This window comes from Staurois parvus, unplaced genomic scaffold (genome assembly GCF_062004578.1).
Source record: "Staurois parvus isolate SC_StPar_1 unplaced genomic scaffold, SC_StPar_1.0 ptg000582l, whole genome shotgun sequence".
Lineage (NCBI taxonomy): Eukaryota > Metazoa > Chordata > Amphibia > Anura > Ranidae > Staurois > Staurois parvus.
The window spans coordinates 1,289,968-1,311,700 of NW_028318378.1; the positions used below are offsets into that span (position 1 = coordinate 1,289,968).

General features: G+C 47.3%; 1 protein-coding gene across 1 annotated transcript; it reads right to left on the minus strand.

Annotated features, from left to right (window-relative positions):
- Positions 1-10,259: 10,259 nt before the first annotated feature.
- Positions 10,260-19,259, minus strand: LOC149450123 (uncharacterized). Its single transcript, XM_089692354.1, has 3 exons — positions 19,188-19,259; positions 10,523-10,729; positions 10,260-10,412 (listed from the first exon to the last, which is right to left on the minus strand). The coding sequence occupies exons 1-3, from the start codon at positions 19,257-19,259 to the stop codon at positions 10,260-10,262; spliced, it is 432 nt and encodes a 143-aa protein (XP_089548480.1).
- Positions 19,260-21,733: the final 2,474 nt, after the last annotated feature.

Below are 21,733 nucleotides of genomic sequence, written 5' to 3' on the forward strand. Positions count from 1 at the left end.
GTATGTGTGGGGGGGTGTCCGGGGTTGTGGTCAGCTTACTACTCAGGGTGTAACCATAGAGGTAGGCTGGGCCAAGCAGATTTAAATTACAAATGGAGACCAAAAATTAATTGTGGATGGAGTGGTGAAGGATTAGAACTCCTGTCAGGTTTTTACTATCTGGGGCTCCTTTGAGAGATTTCCCTACACTTCCTGTCCTCCTGACAACAATTTACCAATCAGGAAGTCAGGGAAACTCTACAAGGAATAAAAATCTGACAGGGGTCTAGTTTTCTTCTAACCTACTAAGGTATTTTCCTTTCTTGTCCATTGAGGGACACAGGAGGCAGGTTATACTGCTGCCTATGGGCAGGGTCATCTTCGCCACGCATGCTTTCGGGTGGAGCATGCTCATTGATGTCCGGAGACCAGGTGGAGATTGCAGTCATGTGAAAAGTCAAACACTAAGGCAGTTCCCCGACTTGGAGATGAACCTTCACTGAGTGCAGTACTTAAAGCGCAGAGTTCCTCTGAAAAGTGACTTTTCTTATGACACTATATTCTGTATCTTGGATGTTGCATTAGGAGGGACGTGCTGAGCCTGTGCCCACTCCACCAGCCCAGTGTACCTCTGTTACCTCACTCCCAGTAACAGAATGGAGTCCCACCATGCACCTAGCATGGACCTCATGCATGCTCCTTCCTTCCCATACCTCATGACCAGGTCATAGATCTCTGTAATGTGGGTTTGGATCTTGTTTCTATTAGATGCTAATCGCTAGAGAGGGAGCCAAACAATGACCCCCTCGCTACCAGAGGACATGTCACCTCACCAGGTGTCGCAAATGTGCGCACCAGAGACTGACGCAGTCTGCCATTTTGTTAAGAGTAGCCATGTTATTCCCTCATTCTTCCCCCCCTCACTCTAAGAGGCACAGTGACAGATGTGTGTGTGTTGAAAGTGTCACAGGCCAGATCCCAGCAGGGAGCCACAAGGTGCCCCACTGTCCCAAGAACCTGTGCCATTTCCCACCTTGGAAGAGATAAGACAAGCTTTCTCAGGAGTTGAAAGAGATTCTGACCTAATGAACCTAATGCAGTGTAGGTGAAAGAATCAGATAACACTCAAAATCCATTTTTCCCCTATGTCTCATATCTTGAAATATAAGAAACTTACATAAAAACCAGACATACCGTCAGATTGGTTAGGAGGAGCCGAACAGTTTGATGAGTCACTCGACACATCTCGCATACACAGGAAAGCAGAAAAATAGATCTTGTGAACCGTTCAGCATAGAATTACTTAATTCATATCTAATCAATCCTCAGACTTATCTGCATAATAATCTACCCATGGGTTGAATGTCACTTGGGAAGTTATGGGAAGCTATGGGCCAAAATATGAGTTATGAAAGATTTTGGCTCTGGCTTAGGCCTACGCCCAGATGTTCCCTCCCAAACAGGGTATTGGTCCTTTGACTTCAGCAACACCCCCTGCTGGGAACTACAAATTAGGCTGTCAGGCCTAAGATTAGTTAAGTGGAAGAAGTCTCCCATCAATGCCATCTGGGGAGACACATGCCCTCTTGCTCTGAAACTTGTATCTGCTAACCCAGGACTTTGGCAAGTACCTTAACCCTTTCGCCTCTCTCTGATATCTTTTTGCTGTGCTATGGTTCTTTGTATATGTATATATATATATATATATCTTAGTTACTTCTTGTTTCTGTAAATATTTTTTATTGCGCCCGTTTGACCTTTTAGTAATAAATCTTTCTTTCTGAAAGTGTTGAACTGTTTCTATAGCTCTGTATTGCACTTTACGAATCCCTGCCTCTAAAGAGAATGCTACTGTTTGTTTAACCCTCTGTATAACAGGCCTGTGTTATGATCATTTTATACAGACAATTCTCTCAATCATTATAGTGTTTTAGCTGAGATCACCGAGTTTCCTCTTTCTCTGACAAAATGGAGGTGGTGGCAGAGTGAAGGGTTAATTGCGTAATTAACCTGACCCAGTAACAATCACTCAGGCTGCCGGTACATCGATCTGTGATCTATTAGCTGTAAAATCCTTGTGCAGGGTGCAGTTGGGTGTGGCATTGTTACGCATGTCACATTGCGGTTTTAGATTGGCTAGTCCTTTGCTCACGAGTTTGGGTGAGAAGGTCTGGGGTCTGATGCCACGATCGTGACATATTGTACGTCGTGATCGTGGGATTGTCGCATGTTGGTGGCGGCGATCTTGTGATTGTGACACCAGGTACCACACCTAACAATTGGTTGCTTGTAGCTTGTTCCTTCACTTGGTTACCCATAGCAACTACACTCCTCTCCTGGTCTTGCCAAGTTAACCCTTTTATAACAATGTTACTTTATACCCCTCAGTGCAATACAATTTAGATGCACCAAAACCAACATTATTCACCACTTTGAATACCTTCAGAGCAGGATCCTTCACTGAATGGGTTGCAGTGTACAGTTCAATATGAACAACATTTTTCCCCTAGCTCTAACTATAGTAATGTGGCTGCCCAGGCATACCTCTGTGAGGCAAGAGTCCATGGTGTTGTTCATGGCTTGATGTCTCCAAAAGTCCCAGTGTCTTCAATGGGCTGCAGGGCTTGCACCAAAATGCCTGGGAACTGAGTTACAATAGTATTGGACATGAGCAAACAGAAAACCTATAAGCCAGTCCTTGTGTAACCCCTTCTGCTCCCAGCAAGCTTCAGTTTTTTGCTATTATCTTAAGTGGTTGGATGCTTCAGCTCTGAAGAAAAAAGTCCACTTATTTCTTTGCTAGCTTTCTAACTTTGTGGAATTTTCTTCTTGGTGACAGCAATCAAGGTTCCTTGGTGAGCTCAATCAAGGTTCCTTGGTGACATCAATCATTCAAGTTTTCTTGGTGACACCAATCAAGGTTTCTTGGTAACATCAATCAAGGTTCCTTGGTGACTTCAACCAATCAAGGTTCCTTGGTGCCATCAATAAATCAAGGTTCTTTGGTGATCTCAGTCAATCAAGGTTCCTTGGTGACACCAATCAAGGTTCCTTGGTGACCTCAATCAAGGTTCCTTGGTGACATCAATCAATCAAGGTTCCTTGGTGACCTCAATTAAGATTTCTTGCTGACCTTAATCAAGGTTATAATTTTTTTATTATTATACAGGATTTATATAGCGCCAACAGTTTGCTCAGCACTGTACATTATAATGGGAGACAGTGCATGAGACAACACAGTAACAATACGATTCAATACACGAGGGGTTCGGATTGGGGTAGGAAGTTCCAGAGGATGGTGGAAGCCCTGGAGATGAGCATGGGAAGAGGAGACCAGGGAACTAGAGAGTAGGAGGTCTTTTGAGGAGCGGAGAATATGTTTTGGGTGGTATTTGGATACCAGATCAGTGATGTTGTTTGGGGCAGTATTATGAACAGCTTTATACGTCAATGTTAGCATTTTGAATTTTATCCGTTGGGCAATCGAGAGGCAGTAGAGGGATTGGCAGAGAGGGGTGGCGGATACTGAGCGGTTAGTAAGGTGGATGAGTCTGGCCGCAGCATTCAAGATAGACTGAAGTGGGGATAGCCTGTGGTGAGGTACGCCGATGAGGAGGGAGTTACAGTAGTCAAGTCGTGATATAATAAGGGAGTGAATGAGTTGCTTAGTGGTTTCCGGGGTTAGGAATGGATGTATTTTGGAGATGTTGCGGAGGTGGAGTCTGCATGAGTTTGTCAGCGATTGGACCTGGGGCTGGAAGGACAGATTGGAGTCTAGGATGACACCTAGTGCTCTGGCTTGAGGGGTGGGACTGATGGTGGTGATGTTGGACTTGATGGAGAAGTCGGGGGGGGGGGTGAGCTAGGGGGAAAACTAGGAGCTCAGTTTTGGAAATATTTAGTTTGAGGAAGTGGAGTGACATCCAATCTGATATGCCGCTCAGTAGGCTTGTGATACGGGTGGAGACTGAAGGGGTGAGGCAAGGGGTAGAGAGATAGATTTGCATGCCGTCAGCATAGAGATGGTAGTTGAAGCCGTGAGAATGTATAAATTGGCCAAGGGAGGAGGTGTAGATGGAGAAGAGAAGGGGCCCAAGGACAGAACCTTGAGGGACCCCAACAGAGAGGGGGAGTGAAGAGGAGATGGCAACATTATAGGTAACACTGAAGGAGCACTGTGATAGATAGGAAGAGAGCCAGGAGGCAGCGGAGTCTCTGAGGCCCAGAGAGTGGAGTTTTTTGAGGAGGGGGTGGTCAACGGTGTCGAAAGCCATAGAGAGGTTGAGGAGTAGGAGCACTAAATAGTGGCCATTAGTTTTGGCAGTTAGCAGGTCATTGGTGACTTTGAGTAGGGCAGTTTCGGTGGAGTGTAGGGGGCAGAAGCCAGACTGTAGAGGATCAAGGAGGTTGTTGTCAGTGAGGTGGGAACTCGGGAAATTATAAACTAAGTGCTCTAGGAATTTGGATGTAAATGGCAGCAGGGAGATGGGTCTAAGGTTGTTTAGGTCGGTGGGATCCAGGGAGGGTGTTTTAAGTATGGGAGTGATGTGCGCATGCTTTAGAGGGGAGGGGAATGTGCCAGTAGAGAGGGAAAGATTAAAGATGTGAGTGAAGGAGCGTAGGATGGAGGAAGAGGATGATCATAGAAGTTGTGAGGGGACAGGGTCAAGGGGGCAGGTGGGGAGGTGGGCTTCTGAGAAGACCTTAGTGACCTCTTCAGTAGTAGTGAGGTTGAAGGAGTGGAGTGTAGAGGGGGTTTTAGTGTGAGGAATGCTAGGTGGGTGTCAAGGTCCTACCTTTCCTCAGAGGTTATGCTGCTCCATGTGCTGGCATCCATCTTAGGTTTCTGCAAAGCATGGTGGGAGCCTTTTATGCTTTCAGGCCTCTGCGGCTCCTCCTCCAGAGGGGTGTGGTTGATCACATTTAAGCCTGTTGTCTGCACTTGCTCTTTGCATTCGTGTCCTGTATGATTGTGTTGCAGCAAGCTCTTGTTCTACTCTCGTGGCTCTCCTGGAAACCGACTCGGCTTTGACTAAGACTATTCTCAGCCTTATCCCTTTATCTGACCTCCCGTTGCTGAACCCGGCTCATGACTGAAAGGATCTAGAGAACCTCCATTGTGTTGATGTACGCCATTTTAAGTATTAAGTTAGGTTTTTGCAGATATATTTGAAGTTTAATGGAACTGTTTTAGTTTGCTGAAGGTTGTATCAACAAAGATAACATGACCCTGAAGCTTCCTCTGTTCGACTATTTCTCAGAAAGCTAGCAAAAACAATTTGTACCAAGAAATGTATATGTCATGTTTCATGTAGTCAGCTCATGATGGAAACTTACAATTACAGTTTTAGAACTCGCTCCCCCCCTTATTATTTCTGTATCCTATATAATCTTAGTAATGTCTAATAAACTTTGAACATCTCTGAACATAAGCTGCTGTTATTTCCGTGTTCAAGGGGTGTTCCCAGAATTCTGCTGATAAACCAGGAATCTCTCCACAGACCGGGGGTCTCTGAGGGGATAAGAAAATCAATCCTTTCACTTACCTGACCTAAATCCAACAGAACACCTCTAGGATATCATGTTGTGGTCCATCCGACGCCACCAGGTTGCAACCAAACCGGATATCGTATGTAGTCTCCAGCGCCTCAGGATATGCACAGCCAAAAGGGAAGCCAAGGAAACCAGGACAGCGACAACCAAAGGAAATGCTTCAGGGGTGCAGCCCTCCTCAGACGGGGAGATCAGCCACTAGATAGAGAATAAACAGGTGCGCACACACCTTGTGCATTATCCAAGGATTATTGGAAGGAGTGAAAAATAAAACCAGACTCACAGGTGAAGCATGTATCTAAAAAGCATTTGCATAATGACGATGGCCACAACGGCAAGCAAGGTGTTCCAAGTGTCAGTGCGGTCAAATGCTGACGCGTTTCGGGGATGAATCCCTTTCCTCAGAGCTCCTGACCAGCCTCTGATGCAGATGTGTAGTGGATGGATGATGGGAGTCTTGCTGGTGATATCTTATTAGGACCCTCCCCCGACATTGTCAGGCATGAATACAAGCACATGGGGGCCATACAGACTACTGAGGACCATTCTGAGTTGCTGCAATGACATTTCAGAACAATGGATGACAGGCGGTGCCACCTGTGAGGCTCGGCATGTGAAGGTAAAATTTCCGCACTGTGAAGCTAAGCATGGAGGTCCCAGCAATGTGTACTCACCCAATCAGCTGCTTTCTTCATTTAGAGGTAGGTGATCAGGGGGCGGGTCTGTGACATCATCCTCTTCTAAGCCCCTCCCATCTGACCGTGCCCATTACTCTCCATGGCATGCCGAGCAGAACTTGGTTTTCATGTGTCTGTGTTGGGCTGATTTGTGGTCACCATGGATTGAATTATTAGGTGTAAACCAGGCAGATGGCTTGTTCTGGGGATTGTCAGTGATCACATGTCCTGTTATATGGATTCAATATCCATCGTCTGACATCCTAACAGGAGTTCTGTCATTTTTCAGGATGTCAGTAAAACATGTCCTCCGTCAGTAAATGTTCATGTTGTGTCAGGAATAAAAGTCATGGACGGTTGGGAACCCTGCAAGGGGGGCAGAGATATGTGACTGCCTAGTCCAGCCTTTCTCAGCCAGGGTTCCTCCAAAGGGTTCTAGGGCTTCCTTGTCACTTCATTGGGCTGTATATGAAAGTGTCACCGACCAGCCGTTTCTGGATACACAGCTTTGTCATCATTGCACACACACACCATTTTGTTTTTCATTCAATACATTTTTTATTATAATTTCACTTTTAACAAGATTGCAGAAAAAAATCAGGAAACAGTAAAATAAGGAATCCGATTGGTCAGGAAGATCCCTTGTCTGGAATGTGGGGGCGGAGTCATTATTATTGGTGTACAATACAATACACAACGTGTTCCATTATTATAACAAAGTATTGTAGAAAAGATCCCAACATGTGACATGGCTGAATGAATGCTGGTCATATTAGTTCATCTATTCTCTAAGTGGGGCGGTATCTATTGGGCCAATCCCTTTTAAAAACAACACATAATATCGCCCTTCAAAGTGAAAACAGAAACGATTTGCACAAAATCAAAGAGTAGAAATATTTTCCGGTGGATCCCCTCTACCCAGACCCCATATGTAGACATAGAACAACAAGCTGTGTTCCCTCTCGTGCCGCACTCCTCCAACCACCCAAACCCACACAGAAGCCAAGGGAAATAATGAGAGGAAAGTTCCCCCCTAGTTTGGGGCGGAGTTCTCCTTCCCTCCTGTTGGGGGATGGGAGAAGGATGGACTGAAGACAGAGAGACGCTTCGGGGTCACCACTGTTCTGTAGAGCCTTGAAATGAAGGACATCAACTTCAGAAGTTCTTGTTGTCTGTGTAAAGTTCCCCGATAACGAGATCTGGGCTCTCCCGGCTTCTAGCTCTGTAACCCGCTATATCATTATCAGGAAACGCAACTCCGACACCCAAGAAGGGCTGAAGTTGTGTCCTTCATTTCCAGGATCTACTGACCACTCTGCACCCCGACATTTACTGCACTTCATCCATGTCTTTGGGGGCCTCTGATCTCCTTAACAACTGTTTCTTCCATGAAGAAGATCAGCCATGGAGTATATCTGAGGTGTATATCAGGGTGTGCTTCTTCCCCACATGAGAGCTGGGATGTCCAGCAACATTCATCTAGAAAACATTTCCCGCACTGAAGACACTAATACACCTCCAGGGTTGTGTAGGACCCCTGATGTACAGGAAGACAGGACTTCAGTGAGGAACACTTCCCTCACTCAGGACAGGAAAGTGGATTCTTCCCCACATGAGATTTCTGATGTGTGGAAAGACTGGACTTCTGTGAAAAACATTTCCCGCACACAGGACAGGAATACGGCTTCTCCCCCATGTGAGATCTCTGATGTCTGTAAAGAGTGGACTTCTGTGAAAAAAATTTCCCACACTCAGAACAGGAATACGGCTTCTCCCCCGTGTGAGATCTCTGATGTCTGTAAAGAGTGGATTTCTGTGAAAAAAATTTCCCACACTCAGAACAGAAATACGACTTCTCCCCCGTGTGAGATCTCTGATGTTGATGAAGACTGAACTTCTGTGAAAAACATTTCCCGCACTCAGAACAGGAATACGGCTTCTCCCCCGTGTGAGATTTCAGATGTTTATGAAGACCGGACATCTCTGAAAAACGTTTTCCACACTCAGAACAGGAAACAGGTTTCTCCCCCGTGTGAGATCTCTGGTGTATGTAAAGATTGGACTTCCTTGTAAAACATTTCCCACACTCAGAACAGGAATATGCCTTCTCCCCTGTGTGAGATCTCTGATGTGTGTAAAGATGGGACTTCTGTGAAAAACATTTCCCGCACTCAGGACATAAATATGGCTTCTCCCCCGTGTGAGATCTCTGGTGTATGTAAAGATTGGACTTCAGTGAAAAACATTTCCAACACTCGGGACAGGAATATGCCTTCTCCCCCGTGTGAGATCTCTGATGTGTGTAAAGTTGGGACTTCAGTGAAAAACATTTTCCACACTCAGAACAGGAATATGCCTTCTCCCCCGTGTGAGATCTCTGATGTCTGTAAAGACTGGACTTCTCTGAAAAACATTTTCCACACTCAGGACAAGAATATGGCTTCTCCCCCATGTGAGATCTTTTATGCACATTAAGATGGGATTTATAACTGAAACATTTCCCACACTCAGCACAGGAATATGGCTTCTCCCCCGTGTGAGACCTTTTATGCACATTAAGACGGCATTCATAAAGGAAACCCTTCCCACACTCCGTACAGGAGAATGTCTTCCCTGTTGGAAGGCCGGCCTGGTCCCGCACAGTCTGAGGTTCCTCAGGATACGAGGAATCCGATGGTCCATCTACACTGGGTGGTGCCGGATGGACATTGGAGGGAGCCGGGTTTTCTCCTGGACTATACTGTGTGATGTCCTCATCTTCTACTTTCCAGTCTGGAGACAAAGTGAGACAATCCTCGGAGGTTTTCCTCATCTCCCGGCCATGGACTAAAATACAAAGACAAAGAGGATTACTAGACAGGAGCTGATTGGTTCCCCCAAACCAGGACTCCACCCACATCAGGCAGCTTGGTCTCTGAGGAGCTTACAATTCCCCCCTCAAGGGAACTAGGAAATGGCTCCTCTGATCTCCCACCAGGTCATTTCTTTATTCATGGACCTTAGTCAGAGAGTGAAGAAACAACCAGAACTGTCTTTTATAGGAGGGACAGTGATGAGGGGATTATAGGACGAGAGTCCCCACCCCCTCTATCACTCATCGCCATCTTCCCAACACAAGAAGTACCGCACTTCCTTATTTAGTCCATGATTTAGTCATGAAGAACAGCGGGGCTGAGCCCCACCAGAGGTCAGAGAGTGAGGATGGGGGGAGAACAACCAAGATGAAGACTGGACTGATCCTGAAGACCACCATCATTGGGGTATTGACTCCTCCCTCATTATCACTTTCTGTTTAAGGGTCCAAAGTTGGAGGATGTTATCACATTATTATCACCATGTAAAAGTCTGTGCTCCAATCACATCATCCGATATAAAATGTCCAGCTGGGAGGAAATGGGTGTAACAAAGAGAATCCATATTATGTGTATATATAGCAGTGGGGGGAAGGGGGAGAGCAGAAGTCAGGACTATGTAATGTACAACATAGAGTATACAGTGCAGGGGTCAGGAGTATGTAATGTACAACATAGAGTATATAGTGCAGGGGTCAGGAGTATGTAATGTACAATATAAATTATATAGTGTAATGGTCAGGACTGATAATATTGTTATTCAATAATTAAAGGTCCTTAAAGGGTTGCTTGCCTCCCATCTCCTGAGACTGCACTCAGTGACTTGGGTCTGAGACACTACAGACATATCCCTCCACCCGGCACAGCCAGCAGATAACAGAGAAGGTCCCCTGGAAGAGTCAGGCACAAGGCAGGAGACCCCAGTCACATGTCCTGGGTGCCTACATTATCCAATGCTTAGAGTAAAAATCAATATTTTTCTGCCAGCTGAACCCCAGAACCTCCATAAATCCAGTCTAGAGACATAAATTGTGTCTGCAGCACAGAGAAGGAAGATTATCCGAGAGAAATCCAGGAATACAGGACGGGGAACACAGCTCAGGAAAGTGACCAGGGGATTACAGGCTGATATCACCCAGTCCCCGCCCTACTCTGGACCAATCAGTGAGCAGTATGGGTGGAGGAATGGATTTAGTGTTCATGACCCACCTGTGCTGATCTCTGTAGGAGTGTCCTCCTCTATAAATGTCCCCGTTATTCCATCCTCCTCCATAGACTGCTGATCATCCCTCACATACGCCTCTTCTTCTTCTGCTTTCACCTCAAATTCTATATCGATTGGATCTCCACTCTAAATCAAGGAAAAGAGAGAAAATATCATCTGTAAAATATAAGGTCACATAAAAGAACTGCACACATTGTCTCTATGAATCCATGTTCTAGATGCTCCATCCCACCAACCTTGCAATGGGGAGGGATGGTGTGACCTTCCTGTGTGGAATCCCGGGAATACAGAGGACGGGGACATCTCTCTGGTGGGTTCCTGGTATTAGGTGGCTCCATCATATCCTTGTGTCCTTCTGAAAACTCCTCCATCACTCCATACTCCTCATCCTCCTCTTTATACTCTTCTTTAACATCAATATTATCATCCCCGAGGATTCCACTCTGAAAGATATAATAAAACATTCATTGTAACAAACATGCTGTGTATAAATCACAACTACCAATAATTGTCATCATCTACCTGATGATGGTGAGGGATGGTGTGACCTTCCTGTGTGGAATCCCGGGAATACAGAGGACGGGGACATCTCTCTGGTGGGTTCCCATGACTGGATCCATCTGTAGGAAACACACACACTGACTGAATCCATTGTTTCTATGTGTTTATCAGATGATGGGGGATCTAGGTGGATCCTCCGTACTGCTCTCTCCTTTACAATAAAGTCTCCTCTTACCCGGTGATGTGAGGGGCGGCTGATTGTCCATCATGACGTCCTTGTAGAGATCCTTGTGTCCTTCTAAATACTCCCACTCCTCCATGGAGAAATAGACAGTGACACCCTGACACCTTATAGGAACCTGACACACACAATGATACAGTCACCATCCAGACACATCCCTTGTCTGTTACTGGAGAATGTCCCAGAATTCCCGGCACCGCTCACCTCTCCTGTCAGCAGCTCCATCATCTTCTTGGTGACTTCTAGAATCTTCTGCATGTTGTGTCTCTCAGGTTTTAGGGAGTCACATGGAGGGACTGTGATGGTCATATGATCACCTGACTTCAGAAGAGGAAATCTCTGTATTGAGGAACCAATAGGAATATCATGTTAGACTCCCAGAATCCTCCTCACCTCTCCGGTCAGGTCTGTGTTTTATTACTAGAGATGAGTGATGTCATGTGACCTCCCAGAATCCTCCTCACCTCTCCGGTCAGGTCTGTGTATTATTAATAGAGATAAGAGTGATGTCATGTGACCTCCCAGAATCCTCCTCACCTCTCCGGTCAGATCTATGATTTATTAATAGAGGTAAGAGTGATGTCATGTGACCTCCCAGAATCCTCCTCACCTCTCCGGTCAGGTCTGTGTTTTATTAATAGATGTAGGAGTGATGTCATGTGACCTCCCAGAATCCTCCTCACCTCTCCGGTCAGGTCTGTGTTTTAGTAATAGAGATAAGAGTGATGTCATGTGACCTCCCAGAATCCTCCTCACCTCTCCGGTCAGGTCTGTGTTTTATTAATAGAGATAAGAGTGATGTCATGTGACCTCCCAGAATCCTCCTCACCTCTCCAGTCAGCAGGTAGATGATCTCCAGGGTGAGGTTTAGTATCTTCTCAGTCATGTGACTCCGGTCCTCCTCCATCCTCATTGGTGCCATCATGTGATCTATACAGGTCTCCTTGTAGACGGATAACTTTGGGAAATGAAAGTAAGAATGATTTGGATGGTATTGGTCACACAATAATAGGATGTGGATGTGAGGGGGGGAATAGGAGGGTTGCTGGACATTGAAGAATTACTGCCCCCATGGGAACACATTTAGTTTGGACTCAGGGATTTACAAATCCTATCTCCTGACTCTCGGGACATGTAGTTCTGGGCGCAGTGCAGGTTGTGTTCTTACATTTCTCCCTGTTGCAGGCAAGCAGCAGGGCTTACTGAAGAAAGTGATTGGTAGACTCCGGGGGGGGGGGGGGGCGGGCTGCAGCTGGGCACGCTCTGTGACACTTGCTCAGACAGCACACTTCCCCCTCCCTCCCCGCATAGACGGGGGAGGAGAGAGATTCTGTCTTGCTCCGCCTCTTCCCGCCCCTCTGCTCTGTGACTGCCCCGTGGGCGGGAAATTTGAAGATCCATCCGGTTGTACAATTGGCGATGTCTGAGCCTGCAGAGAGCAGCCTGGGGGTGAGCGATCTCTTCTCTACCATGGAGCTTTCCCCACCTCCTCCCCTTCTCTCCTTATCTACCTCCCCCCTCCCTGTTCTTCCAGGAGCTTCACACTTCACTATTCCATGTCCAGTTAGCAGCTGAGCTCTGACATAAGGGGGGACTCCGCTGAACTCTGACGTAAGGGGGGTGTACTCCGCTGAGCTCTGACGTAAGGGGGGTGGACTCCGCTGAGCTCTGACGTAAGGGGGGTGGACTCCGCCGAGCTTTGACGTAAGGGGGGGACTCCGCTGGACACTGACATAAGGGGGGACTCCGCTGGACACTGACGTAAGGGGAGGACTCTGCTGGACACTGACATAAGGGGGGGGACTCTGCTGGACACTGACATAAGGGGGGGGGGGACCCTGCTGGACACTGACATAAGGGGGGGGGACCCTGCTGGACACTGACATAAGGGGGGGGGGACCCTGCTGGACACTGACATAAGGGGGGGACCCTGCTGGACACTGACGTAAGGGGGGGGACTCTGCTGGACACTGATGTAAGGGGGAGACTCTGCTGGACACTGATGTAAGGGGGGGGACTCTGCTGGACACTGATGTAAGGGGGGGGGACTCTGCTGGACACTGATGTAAGGGGGGGGGACTCTGCTGGACACTGACATAAGGGGGGACTCTGCTGGACACTGATGTAAAGGAGGGACTCCACTGGACATTGATATAAGGGGGGACTCCGCTGGACACTGATGTAAGGGGAAGACTCTGCTGGACACTGACATAAGGGGGGACTCTGCTGGACACTGATGCAAAGGAGGGACTCCGCTGGACATTGATATAAGGGGGGACTCCGCTGGACACTGATGTAAGGGGGGAATCCACTGGACACTGACGTAAGGGGAAAAGATGGGGACTTTTATGCAAGGGGGACTCTTATGTGAACATGGTGCTCATCCTGACTGCTGCACTCTCTATGTTGTGTTTTGTACTTACTCCTGGCCCCTGCACTCTGTATGTTGTGTCTTTGTACTTACTCCTGGCCCCTGCACTCTCTATGTTGTGTTTCTGTACTTACTCCTGGCCCCTGCACTCTATATGTTGTGTTTTCTACTTACTCCTGGCCCCTGCACTCTCTATGTTGTGTTTTGTACTTACTCCTGGCCCCTGCACTCTCTATGTTGTGTTTTGTACTTACTCCTGGCCCCTGCACTCTCTATATTGTGTTTTGTACTTACTCCTGGCCCCTGCACTCTGTATGTTGTGTTTGTACTTACTCCTGGCCCCTGCACTCTCTATGTTGTGTTTTGTACTTACTCCTGGCCCCTGCACTCTGTATGTTGTGTCTTTGTACTTACTCCTGGCCCCTGCACTCTCTATGTTGTGTTTCTGTACTTACTCCTGGCCCCTTCACTCTATATGTTGTGTTTTCTACTTACTCCTGGCCCCTGCACTCTCTATGTTGTGTTTTGTACTTACTCCTGGCCCCTGCACTCTATATGTTGTGTTTGTACTTACTCCTGGCCCCTGCACTCTATATGTTGTGTTTGTACTTACTCCTGGCCCCTGCACTCTCTATGTTGTGTTTTGTACTTACTCCTGGCCCCTGCACTCTCTATGTTGTGTTTGTACTTACTCCTGGCCCCTGCACTCTCTATGTTGTGTTTTGTACTTACTCCTGGCCCCTGCACTCTGTATGTTGTGTTTTGTACTTACTCCTGGCCCCTGCACTCTATATGTTGTGTTTGTACTTACTCCTGGCCCCTGCACTCTCTATGTTGTGTTTTGTACTTACTCCTGGCCCCTGCACTCTATATGTTGTGTTTTGTACTTACTCCTGGCCCCTGCACTCTCTATGTTGTGTTTTGTACTTACTCCTGGCCCCTGCATTCTATATGTTGTGTGTTTGTACTTACTCCTGGCCCCTGCACTCTCTATGTTGTGTTTTGTACTTACTCCTGGCCCCTGCACTCTCTATGTTGTGTTTTGTACTTACTCCTGGCCCCTGCACTCTATATGTTGTGTTTGTACTTACTCCTGGCCCCTGCACTCTATATGTTGTGTTTTGTACTTACTCCTGGCCCCTGCACTCTCTATGTTGTGTTTTGTACTTACTCCTGGCCCCTGCACTCTATATGTTGTGTTTTGTACTTACTCCTGGCCCCTGCACTCTCTATGTTGTGTTTTGTACTTACTCCTGGCCCCTGCACTCTATACATTATGTTGTATGTAGACCTGACTAAGATGTTCATTGTCCCAACAGTTGCTGGTTGGAATGAAATCCTTCTTTAAGGTCGGCTCATTAAGGCAGTCCATACATTACTCATATTGTTCATCCAATCAGTGGGCTGAACAGAAAACAAAATGATCCAATCCTGGAGGACACTGGAGCTTGATTTGTCTGCTCAGCATGTGCTTGTACTGAGCACCCAAGTGCTCCCATGTGCATCAACCTTCATATTCTCCACCCTGGCAAAGTCATTTCATGCTTTATAGGGACATCCATCCATTGACAGTCCTTAGTTATAAAACGTCTCATTCAGTAATAGAACAATAAACACCGGATTTATATATGGTTTGGGTTCAATTATTATTTTTATCAGGACAAGTAGATTGTCATGAGGGACAAGTAGTTTCGGCCCCCGATTTAGTCCCTTGGACAAATAGTTTTTTGATAAATTTCCACATCGCTGGGACTGCTTAACGTTTAGTACATTTTCAAGGTCCTGGGTCCTCGGCTTGCTGGATCAGAAATCCCCTTTTCTCTGTTGGGTTTGTTTGGTCTCTGAACTGGTTTTGATGAGTTTTAGATCTGCAGACAAGGAATGATAAATACGATCCTTCCTATGACTTGTTTGCTCTGAGACAGTGCTGTGAGGTCAATGTCGGCTCATCATGAGGTCCAGGAAGGGGAACTTGATGACTTTTGATTGGAGTTGCTGGATAATCAGGATAATTGCCCGATATCCGGCTGCAAGGCTCCAATCTCCGGCAGCCTGCTGACTGACAGGAGTGATGTCACTGTCACTCTCTTCAGTAAGAGAAGGGATTGGATTGGATAGCAGGAGGATGCTGCTGGTGGAGCACAGAGAGCTTTGGGGAGGAGTCTGTTCTCCTCCCTCCAATGGCAGCTCAGTGTGGGTAGGAGGGGGACAACAGGGGAAGACCTTTGGTTGCCAAATATACTGTAATATCCAGGATATTGTACAGAGTGGTGGGGGGTTCCTGGGGCTCTGAATTCCAGCACCGGGCACTGCCAGAGCCTGTGTCATGGGAAGGTATGGGACTGTCTCCAGAAGATGTATAGCACTGACCCATGACTACCTTTTAGTCTATGCTGAGCATACAGACCTCCTTTAGAAACAAGTGCCCACCAAGGGGTGAAGAACTGTCCTTCATTCCACTTGGACAATATTATTTGACCGGCGAGATGGTAAGAAGGTGAAGGTTGTCTTCTTTTCTTGACTGGAGTTCTGTAAGGAGGTCTGAAAGTAAGTTCAGGTAGGAGGACCATCATAGACCAACAGCCCCTCCCTAACTCAGCGACTACCTGAGTCATAGTACCTCCTCTTCTCTCAGAGATCTCCTATCAAGGACCCAAAGTCCTTCAGCTACTCTACCCCCTCAGAGAACTTGAACTCCACTACCCTCCAAGGGGCCCCAAAGTCCTTCATCCTCTGTACCCCCAAAGAGACCCCTCAGCTCCCCTTCATCCATCAGAACCCTTAGAGGACCATATTACTAGAATTTATCTCCACAATGAGGAGAATGTTCCGGCCTCGGAAGTGGGGGAATGTTCTGCCCTTGAAGGGGTTAATCTGGGTTCCCACACTATATATGTGTGTATCATCATCTGCTGGAGATAAAAGACGTCACAGTGACTATGGAGGAAGAGGATGGACATGACTATGGAGGAAAAGGACGGACATGACTATGGAGGAAGAGGACGGACATGACTATGGAGGAAGAGGACGGACATGATTGGAGGAAGAGGACGGACATGACTATGGAGGAAGAGGACGGACATGACTATGGAGGACGAGGACGGACATGACTATGGAGGTAGAGGACGGACATGACTATGGAGGAAGAGGATGGATGTGACTATGGAGGAAGAGGATGGACATGACTATGGAGGAAGAGGACGGACATGACTATGCAGGAAGAGGATGGACATGACTATGGAGGAAGAGGACGGACATGATTTTGGAGGAAGAGGACGGACATTACTATGGAGGAAGAGGACGTATATGACTATGGAGGAAGAGGACGGACATGATGGGGGGTTACTGGGTGTAAATAGAACATAGCATCTTATTACCTCCTCTGCTGCCACTTCCACCGTCTTCTTGCTGGTTCTTACTGTATGGAACTTCCTGTCTTTATTCCAGATGACTTCCTGTCTGTACCTGACATCACTTGATGTCTGTACCTGACATCACTTCCTGTCTGTATTCCATAGAGACCTTCTGTTTGGATATAAGTGAGATCACCACCTTGTGGATTTCAGAGGAACTGCAGAAACAATTGAGTACTGTCTGTGATACTTTTTTTAATTAGCACTAACATACAATTTTGAGGACAAGCACTGCTTGGACCTTGAAGAAGGGGACATACCCCGAAAGCTTGTCCTCAAAATTGTATGTTAGTGCAAATAAAAAAAGTATCTCAGACAGTACTCAATTGTTTCTGTCACAAGTGCACTAATACGGCTACAATCATCTCAAGCAAAGAGGAACTGCAGAAACATCTCATAATATCCATTCCTGTATTATATCTACCTTACAGGGCTACTGGGGAAGTTCAATAATAATAATAATAAATAGCTCTTATGTTTAATAAAGATATTTTATTACATATAGAAAAGTCTTAAAAACACAGAACACAAAAACCAAATGTATAGTTAATAAAACAGATAACACCAAAACTGATCCTTTTGTTGAACAAAATGCAAAAATACATCCTAAAGTATAATAATAAATATCAATCCACTGATAATGAAGATGTTAGACATAAATGACAAGGATGTAATGGTCACAGAGGAATGGTGGTGGAGATCTCTCACAGTAAGAACACTTCCTTGAATGGTTCTATAAATAAAGAATGAATCCTGGAGGGAATAAAGCTGTAAAGCAATAAATAATATATAAACTGGGCCATCCACTTCATCCATAAAGACATTGTGATTGAAGATCTTCTAGATCACATAGAAGGAGGACTCATCCATGATTTCATACATTTGTTTGGAAGGATAGAACAATCCTCAGAAGGGAACATGTAGGATGACAGGAAAGGCTCCTGACTGGTGAGATCCTCCAAACATAATGATGACATCCATGAACTGGAGCGAGCTCATTGGGGTGATAAAGCCAATCTGGAAACACTGTGTAGACGTTCTCCAAGAACTCAGCACACTCCAGGTGTGGAGAAAGTCTCCAGGTGGGTTTAGCCTGTCATTTATCATAGGTAGAAATGTCCACACATGGACTTCCATAGGGACCCCCGAGACTACATATAGAACCTGTACAGTGTCCCCAGGTCTCCAGGTGGGTTTAGCCTGTCATTTATCATAGGTAGAAATGTCCACACATGGACTTCCATAGGGACCCCCGAGACTACATATAGAACTTGGAGGTACCTGTAACATGGAACAGGATTTGGTGTTGCTGGAAGACTGGTCAGAGCAGTGGTAATTGCAGTTCAATGTTTCTGAATCGTGAGCTGGGGATGGGTAGAGGGTATAAAGCTCCCTGGGATGGGCACACTTTCAGGGACAGATACCAGTCCAGTGATGTAGTGTCACACAGTGCAGTGTTTATTGGTGCTATTTACAGGTGCTGTACAATGTTCCACAAAGTAACGGCAAAAACCTCAAAACCAAAATCCTAGCCGTGTCCCGGCACTAACTACACAAACATGATTCCTGACTATCAGGGTACTGGGGCAGTGGCCATTTTTTGTTCCGTTGAATTGTTGGGGAGGAGACACACTGGACAACTTGGCTGCCATTGTGCAATATGCTGGGTATTCGGTGCGCTCCTGTACCTTTGAAGAGGGGTGGGCTCCCTCAGGTCCACCTGCTCTTGGTCTATACATTAAATACATGTGCCTCTACTATGGGGGCTCACAAAATTTGTAGAGTTAGGACTACAGAATATCGGGGTGCCGTGACGTGGCTCTGTAGCTTACAATGTGATTGCAAATGTATGCTAACTAAACCCGTTTTTAACGCATACTGTTAGACGGGGTAATTTGGTTTGTTTGCAGGATGGCTGGCAAGTTGAGCCGGGAACTTTTCTCTTTTGTTGTGTGACATGCGTTGCCCGTTCAAGTGCTCCTTGCTGTGAAGGTCAGTTATAGACTGGGGCAGCGGCCATTTCTTGTCCTATCAGGGTGAGCAAGCCTAGTGCTTGTCAGTCTCTAAAGATGCAGTTTTACAGCTTCCACCAACCTTCCATCTCTCCCAGACATGACTTGTCTGTTCCCAGGTATGAGAGCTCTGACTGCATGTTTCTGGTGAGTATAAATTACACCCAGGGAGAGGCGTGAAACCTGAGAGGAGCCTGGGAGATGTGTGAACCCAGAAGAGGATTTTCCCAGCTCCCTCTGAGACACTCTGCTATATATCCCCCCTTGTTTCATCCCCAGGGTTGGGACAGCTGTGGCCCAACAGGAGTGAACCCGGGACCGGGCATCTACATTTCCCATCTTAGCCCCTGGTCTGTGTTTTACCATGAAGGAATAATCTTGAGGAGCCAAAAACCACCAGTTCACCCGTCTATTTGTCTTCTTCTTTTGGGCCATCCATTGAGGGGATCATGGTCAGCTATCAGGTCAAACTCACCCTAACAAATAGTATCTTAGAGCATCCAAGGCCCACTTTATGACTGAACATTTCCTGTCAATTACTGCATATTTCTTTCCATGTTCATTACGTTTGTTTTCTGCTCAGGCACACTACAGGGTGTTTGTTAGGAATGGACTTGCCAGTAATGGTGGGACTCACCTGCCTTGTGGGCTGCAGTACCAGGGCTGGCCAGCGGGTGCTCCCAGCAATCAGAGACTCAACCCTGCAGCCAGCCAAACACCTGAAACTGCTTAGGCAGGTGTATTTAAGTGATGGCCAGACCTGCAGTCTCCGCCTTGGTGTGTGTTTTTCCTGGGCCCTGTATCTTGCTCCTACATTCCTGTTCCTGTCTTGTTGCCGACCTGTTCTGATCCCTGGCTTGTGACCCCGACCATTCTCTGCCTGATGCCCTGTACCTACCTGCCCATTAGTTGCTGTACCCGGCTCGTGACCTGACTACTCTCTGCCTGCTCCTCCTGTACCTACCTGCCCGTTTGTTATTGACCCGGCCTGCCTGACGACGCTTGCATTGTATGTACTGTTATCTGTGGGTGGTTTGGTTTGTTTGCACTGTGTTATGTTTTAGTATTGCACTGCATTTTGTATTGTTAGTGTTAATAAATTATATTGTTTATAACTTATCTGAAGTCTGCGTTTCCCTGCGTCAGTTCACATACCTCTGGTCATACCCTGGAGCCCTGACATTACACCAAGGCCAATCCTGACCAGAAGTGGCTGCACAGGGAAGCCATCTTGGCTTGTTGCTGGGAAGGATGGATCTGGATGAGGTTGTGTATTTATCTCTGCTAGTGTGTGATGACAGAGAGTATGCTTATCAGACTCTGAAGGAGTATCCCCGGGATGAACTGCTAGAATGTATACGGATCGCTCATGTTCTAGTAGATCAGGGCACAGAGTTCTCTGAGGTGCAGCCTTTGATTGAGGTTTGTGCGGAGTTGGTTTCATCTGGTACCCCCGAATGCAGGGATGAATTTTTGCCACCATTTAGTGCAGACCAGGTAGAGTCCCTGGTGTGGTTATTAGAGGATGATGTGGGTTACTTTCTGGAGCGTTATTCCACATGTTCACCACAGGTACTAAGAGATTGTATAAACGCAGTGCAGTCTTTGGTCAGACAGGCTTTGTGTAAGCTGAGCTTTGTTCAACCCATACTGCAGACATGGACAGACTTGTTGCACCCAGCCTCAGTCAGCTTACAACATCATTCCTCCACTCAAGGCACTCTTCCTGCATCCCCGACAGCACCCCCAGTGACTGCCCAGTATACTCTAACTACCACATACCAGTCCTCTGCTCCCACTAGCTGCACCTATCCTTTCTTTAACCCTGTAAAGAAGTCCTCTGTAGCAACTGCTCCCTCCTCTGTTCCATCTTCCAGCTCTTCTCTGTCCTCAGCTGCTCCATCCGTTTGCAGACCTGCGTTTACTTGCAGTGCTCCAGTAGTTAAAACCAGAAAAAAGCAGAAATTCTTTCCAACCAATACCATCCTGCCAGTATCCAAACCGGTGAGCCTGCCGTCTGAGAACCTGCCTTCCGTGGTTCAGCCTGGTGCCTCGGCACCCGCACTTCAGCCTGATGTCTGTACCCAGCCTGATGTCTGTACCCAGCCTGATGTCTGTACCCAGCCTGATGAACTGATCCAGCCTGATGATCCTATCACACCTGATGACCCAGCGCCCGCTGTCGAGCCAGACGATCCAATGCCTGATGACCCAGTGCCCGCGGTCATACCTGGTGACCCGATGCCTGCTGTCGAGCCAGACGATCCAATGCCTGATGACCCAGTGCCCGCGGTCATACCTGGTGACCCGATGCCTGCTGTCGAGCCAGATGATCCAATGCCTGATGACCCAGTGCCCGCTGTCATACCTGGTGACCTGATGCCCGCTGTCGAGCCAGACGATCCAATGCCTGATGACCCAGTGCCCGCTATCATGCCTGGTGACCCGATGCCCGCTGTCAAGCCAGACGATCCAGCGCCAGATGACCCGGTGCCCGCTGTCGATCCAGACGATCCGGTACCTGATGACCCAGTGCCTGCTGTCATGCCTGGTGACCCGATGCCCGCTGTTGGGCCAGACGATCCAACGCCAGATGACCCGGTGCCCGCTGTCGATCCAGACGATCCGGTACCTAAGGACCCGATGCCCGCTGTCGAGCCAGACGATCCAATGCCTGATGACCCAGTGCCTGCTGTCATGCCTGGTGACCGATGCCCGCTGTCGAGCCAGACGATCCAGCACCAGATGACCCTATGCCCGCTGTCGAGCCAGACGATCCGGTACCTGATGACCCGGTGCCCGCTGTCGTGCCAATTGACTCAGAGCCCACTGTGACTCGGTGCCCACTGCCTTGCTAGATGACGCGGTGCCCGCTGGCGAGCCAAATGACCTGATGCCTGGTGACCCAG

What these genes read in the sequence shown, in the direction of transcription:
- LOC149450123 (XM_089692354.1), bottom strand. Translation starts at nt 19,259, where the DNA reads ATGGCCCAAAAGAAGAAGACAAATAGACGGGTGAACTGGTGGTTTTTG. An exon ending in CTCAAGATTATTCCTTCATG is followed by an intron (nt 10,730 to 19,187) that starts GTAAAACACAGA and finishes TATATCTTTCAG; the next exon opens with AGTGGAATCCTCGGGGATGA. An exon ending in CCATCCCTCCCCATTGCAAG is followed by an intron (nt 10,413 to 10,522) that starts GTTGGTGGGATG and finishes TCCTTGATTTAG; the next exon opens with AGTGGAGATCCAATCGATAT.